Below are 6,000 nucleotides of genomic sequence, written 5' to 3' on the forward strand. Positions count from 1 at the left end.
TGTATTTAATAAGATTACTGATTAAAACAAAGAAATTATTTAAAAACTAGAGAAATTATTCTGACAAGAACAGTACAACTTCTCTCGGACAACCGTGCACCAATCACTTCGTAAAACATGTTGCTATCATAAAGTGAATAATAACTGTTGTATTTCTGTACTTGTTATCATCAAATATGACATCTATAAAGAATTTTTCAATGATTTTCCATCAATTTCTAAAGCAAAATGACCCTTCAAAATATACTGAACTGCACCCACAGAACATACACAAAAGCTTGTGTATCCCTTTTGCACCCATGCTACATCCACAGTGTGTGTCTTACAGCAGCACTTGAAAACAATCCTAGAGCACACCATGAACTAATAAAATTTCCATTCAACAAACTAATAAAATTTCCATTCATTTTAACTTCATCTGATGAGCTTGGTAACTCTACATTTTGATGAATAGCCATATTGGCCCAAATTATGAAAATTTTTTGCCCACATCTGTGCAGTCTGATCAAGGTCTGCATTTTTCGCTATTCTGTCAGTATCCTTTTGGTAAGCACCACTTTTAAAAGTTAATGGTACAGTCCAAATTGAAAGATGGACAAGCAGGGTAAGGGTTAATCCCAATTTAAAGCTTTAGACTGTGCAAGAAATAATCATACCTTATCTTCTGTCTGGTTGACCGTCACGTTACTACTTGATACGGGTGAATATGTGATTGTATTCGTGTTAGCGGACATGTTTTTTGTGTCTGCTTCAGTCTGTGCATAGGCATAATCCACGATGCTCTCGATACACCACGGTCCAACAAAGGCAAGAAGATCTCCGGTCAATCTGAATACACCCGCCAGCAACAACAATGGCCAGAATGCACGTAGATAGATCTTGTGTAAAGAAGGCTGTTTACCATTTCTTACTGCTTTGTCCTGTAAAAATTAAAAAGATTTTTCTGATGCAATTACTGGATTAGAGATGGCTTTGTAATCTCCCTGGAACACTTATAAGTACAAGCCTCAAGCTTCCAAAATTATGTAAAGTTTTACTAAAATGTAGTTCTGGGGTAGTTTTGAAATACAAGAAGTAGTGTTATTTTTTTGCTCGCATTTGCAAAAGGTATAAAAAGAGCACAATTAAGTTGCATTATGCACAAAGTGTGAACAGAAATCAAAGAATCACAAAATCATCATCTACTGTACAAGCAGAAATTTTCGCTATGTTCGTGAGGCCCTGTATCTAACGAAAATTAATCCTTGCGTAAATATTTACCATTAGTATAATTCAAATTCAAGTAGGATACCATTTTTACAATGTCATGAATATTAAATCTCGCAAACACACAATTTCAAATTTGCGAAATTTTGACTCAGCAAAAATATGTGCTTTTACAGTATATAATATCAATAAAACAATAATCGAAATATACTTCAGTGCTCAACAATTCTTGAAATTATACTACTTAGCAAAGTAATTTCACATTTATTGTAACTATACAATATTTTATTTTACTGTAGTGTATTTTCAATTATAATAAATTAAATAATGGACTTTGCTGCATTTAACGTGTTTAAAGTGGCATATTACGAACATCTGTTTTTTTTACCTTACTTTTGATACATACTGGCAATGCTATATTAATAAATATAATTTTAGCTTTTACACTATCAAAATACGAGGTTAACTTACCATATACACTTGCTTATAAGACGCACCTCAAAATCAGACATGCAATATGGGGTTTCTTTTTCTTTTAATGTCCTTGTAGTACATGCTTATAAGTCTTAAAGATGCTATCCAGTCTTGAACTGGAAATATGACTCCTAATAATGCGTCTTATAAGCGAAAATACACGGTATGCTGCTTTCTTAAGTTGTATCATGTCAGGCAATTGCTGCCCAGAACAGTAAGTATCTGACTACATGTATACATGTATGTAAATATATTAATTAATGCAAGTGTGATTGATAGGCAATTATGGTTCACTCCAACAACAAGTACAATTAGAATATAAGTAATTTACACTGTGCAAGATAGTAGATACTGGGCTGTTTAAGTGGTACATGAAGTCTGATTGCTTTAATTAAGGTAGTAAGAAACCTTCAGCATGTGTTCATGGTAAAACTTTTCAAAATCTTTTATTATTTCTCTCAAGTTCCAAATCCTACACTGTCAACATGGTCAACAACACTTGACAGTAGTATAGTGTGCAGTAACTATTGGCCAATTCACAAATTCCACAGTAGATTTTTTATTAAGAATTTCTTTCTAATTAGGCCAGTTACGAAATATAGGTAGACTGTAGTCATTCAAATTATGTAGTGGATACCTACAAAATAGTATCCAATGCAGTGAAAGGTATACACTTACTTAAATCCAAATATGATTAAATTTTCTCTGCCTTCATTCAATGCTTCAGAAGTGGTGTATAAATTTTCCCTTGGCAAAAAAGTTAAACTTCATAGTCTCTCCTCCTTGAAGGCTTCTATAATCCTTCAAATAATACTTAAATCCTTAAAACAATAAGAATAACTCAAGTACTCACCCTCTCTACTTCAAAAGCTTGTAACAAACACTTGTAATTTGTTAATGCTTTCTCAGTCTGTAATCAAAAGTAGTTTTCATCACATTAAAACAGTTTTCATACGAAAGCTTCTTATTTGATTACTTCTAGACAAAAGTTTACTTTAAAGTTTAACCTTTACCCTGCTAAATTTCTGTAATGGACTGGTCCATCATTCAATTTGGACAGAACTATTTAATATTTGAAGGGGTGTTCAGTGAAAATTTACTGACTGAATAGCGAACAGTGTAGACCATGATCAGCCTGCACAGATGTGAAGGCTGATCTTGGTCTGCACTGGCCACAAAAGCAAAATCACTTGCCATCAGCAGGCTAAAGGTTAAGACTTTGAAGGTGTTTGAATTAATGACCTTGAAAGATGTAGAGCAAGTCAAAATGCTAGAGCAACTTTTAATTTCAAATTTGGAATCCAGGATGCATATACAGATTTTTCATAATTATAAGAATTAAATTTAAAACATGAATCACAACCCCCACCCCACCCTGCCAAAAAAGGGTTAATCCATAGCTTTAATCACTTACTGAATTTAAAAAAAAATAAATTGGGTCCTTAAATAAATGCCTTTTTAGCAAAATGCATTTATCATGAAGTATACAGGTTAATATAATTGGCAAGTAATGTCTGACTTGCAAATGAAAAAGCCGCCAACAAGGTCAAAAAAGTTAATTTGAACAGTCACTTCATTATTCTTTTATCACTTCAACATTAAAAAAAAAAAATACATTAAATGTTCTATAAAAAATAAAATAAATATTGATTGACAATATTATTACTGACATAAAACACATACACTTGGAAGCCTTCCTAAAACTTCTGAAGTGAGTGGTGCTTTATAGCCTTCTATCAATATATCGTTGACCCACCAGAAAGTTGACTTTGATAGAAAATTGGCAAAGTTTGCATAATAGCGTGTTCTCTCAAGTTCAGCAGGTGCATGGATCTTCTTTGGTTTCTTGCAAAATGCATACCTCTAAAATAAAAAATGACATCAACTTACTCAAATGTTTACAATGCTTCCAGTATATGAGTATACCAAACAGAAAGTACTGAAGGGACTGTAATGGGTACTGATTTTTAGCACTGTTTTTTTCTGTTTGTAGCAGCATAAAAATATTTATAGTCTGAAAAGACTTAAAGTCCAGGGCTCCGGAAATTTGCTGGTTTGTCGGTTTTGGACCTATCTTTTCATCTAAAACATGAAAAAACAGAAAAAACTGATTCGATAAAAATGGAGAAAAAGAATAAAATTTGGTCTGAAATCTCAATACACGATCACCTGCCAGGCAGGAAATTGTTGTTCGCACCCTCTTATCATCAATAAATGTGTCAAACACTCTCAAACATCAGACTGTCAGCTTTGTAATCGGTCCTTAATCGGCATGTGTCGATATAGTTTTCACGCAGTATGTCCTTTAATGTATGAAGCTAGCCGAGTTCAATGTTTGTGACCGCTTGCTTTTGACTGGGACCGATTTCTTAAAGATCATTTGCCGACTTTTGAGTAATTTATGTTTTCATTACTTTTGACTTGGACCAACTGTTTTATTCAATACCAGTTTTTAAATGTACAGTATACTGTATTTGAATTTGTATACTCAGCTGAAAGTATACTATATAATCAATACTTAAACTTTTATTAAATCTGAGAACAATTTCTTATTCATTAAAGGCAGGTTCATAAACAATAAGAACTATGCATGCAATCGCAATTGTAACCCGAATGCAAATCTCACCTGAGTAAGGAGAACAGCAACCTCAACAAGGAAGAGAGCACCATAGACAACCACCACTGCCCATGTAATCCACAATCTAAGATGTTCAACTGCAATCCCCGTAACATATAAAGAAAATGCTTTCAATAGCTTCAAACCACAGGCACTAATCCAGTATGGTATCAAAATCAATAAGAATCTTGGTGAATTCCACATCTCTATATTATGATACAGAACTATCGTTAAAATTGTGCTCACTAGTGAAAAACATGGTGGAACAATAACATGAAAGTTTGCACTATCTGGGTCTATAAAATCAGAGACAAAACCCTCAGCAATTTCTATAGCATTGATCAATATTAAAATAAGTGTTAAAATCCATCGCAATGAATGGCACCTGAAGTGGACCCAGGTTTTTGCCTTTAGCCGGCCCATGATAGACTCCCTCCATGCTATCAAAATGAAAATGCTTGTTACGATGAACAAACCATGTGGGATAATATTCATGACATCTACAAAGCATTTATTCCTAAGCACTCCTTCCTTAACACTAAGCGAACCTTCTCTGGAACCACAAAAACTCATTTTTTAACACCGCGAGTGTCCCAGTTCAATAGATCTACATGCGTTTCATCACATCCCAGTTTCCAACCGATTAAAAACAGTTTTTTTGTCACATGTTTTCATAGAAAAAAAAAATATGTTCTCTACATAACGCAAAACATTTTTGATAAATAACAAGCCTTCCCATATATGACATTAGAAGAAAAATGTTAAAATCTCACAATTCGGATATACGAGGTATATTTAGATATACAGGTGCCTTACAACACATTTATACATCATTCAGGAAGTAAAATCGCTTAAAATGTAGATCCAAAACTGTTGAATGCATTATAAATTCAAATGATAGAAGTGAATTCCATCAATAGCAACATCATTTTTTTATCATAATTTAATGGAAGTCAACTTAAGTATTGAAATGTATAAAAGTATCAGGTTAGTCATTTTCGCACTATTTTCATATTATCTCGCAACCCGCTGACCTTGACCTCTAACAAAATGTCGTTTCTAAACTCAATTTACCAAAAAGTCTTTAGGAGTTCTGCAACTTTTGCTGTGGCTACTGTTGCATGCGCATTTTTCTTCGAGAGGGTCTTGGATAAGTCGACAAATATGATATTTTCCGGTATAAATAAAGGGGTGAGTGTTGAGAAATCATACATCGAATTGTATTATCACATGTTTTCGCGACCTAAAACAACGAATGTAACCAAGATCATAGGCACCATTATCGGATCAGGAAAGAAAAAATATGACCAGACGGTATCAAGTCAAAATGTCCCATATTCAAAACACCATCTGGTCGACACATCCCCCATTTTGGTCAAAACTCCCCCATTTGATCACCCCCATCCCCCACTCAAGCTAGCCTAATGTGTTTTTATTTTTTAAAGTGGCTATTTAGGTCCCAAGAACAGTAGGTCAGTGGCACATGTTGCCTGCTGTTGCACACACAGCAGCCACAGTTTACTCCTTCAACGTGTATGTCACTGCACCCTCAATCTTTAAACAGGCTGGTAACATTGCCCGGGCACAGGGTAAAACGCAGACCACAAAGGGAAAGAAGAGTGCAGACCAGTAGAGTTATAGAGGGGATCTGCAAAATGCAGACCATTGCCCGATTGGGCTTATGACACAAAAAGTAATATTTC

At 34.3% G+C, this 6,000-nt stretch overlaps 1 protein-coding gene across 2 annotated transcripts in view; it reads right to left on the reverse strand.

The window, feature by feature from the left end:
* The window catches only part of LOC123535331 (ATP-binding cassette sub-family C member 8-like), a 70,537-nt gene extending 65,429 nt beyond the window's left edge, over positions 1 to 5,108 (reverse strand). For both annotated transcript variants that reach the window (XM_053518954.1, XM_053518953.1), the window contains exons 1-4: positions 4,307 to 5,108; positions 3,364 to 3,543; positions 2,534 to 2,590; positions 657 to 920 (exon numbers count right to left, since the gene is read on the reverse strand). In XM_053518954.1, the coding sequence (XP_053374929.1) occupies positions 657 to 920; positions 2,534 to 2,590; positions 3,364 to 3,543; positions 4,307 to 4,870 (1,065 nt within the window). In that variant the 5' untranslated portion in view covers positions 4,871 to 5,108. The remainder of the gene's footprint in view (positions 1 to 656; positions 921 to 2,533; positions 2,591 to 3,363; positions 3,544 to 4,306) is intronic.
* Between the last annotated feature and the right edge of the window lie 892 nt (positions 5,109 to 6,000).

Source organism: Mercenaria mercenaria, chromosome 12 (assembly GCF_021730395.1).
Source record: "Mercenaria mercenaria strain notata chromosome 12, MADL_Memer_1, whole genome shotgun sequence".
In the NCBI taxonomy this organism is placed as follows: domain Eukaryota; kingdom Metazoa; phylum Mollusca; class Bivalvia; order Venerida; family Veneridae; genus Mercenaria; species Mercenaria mercenaria.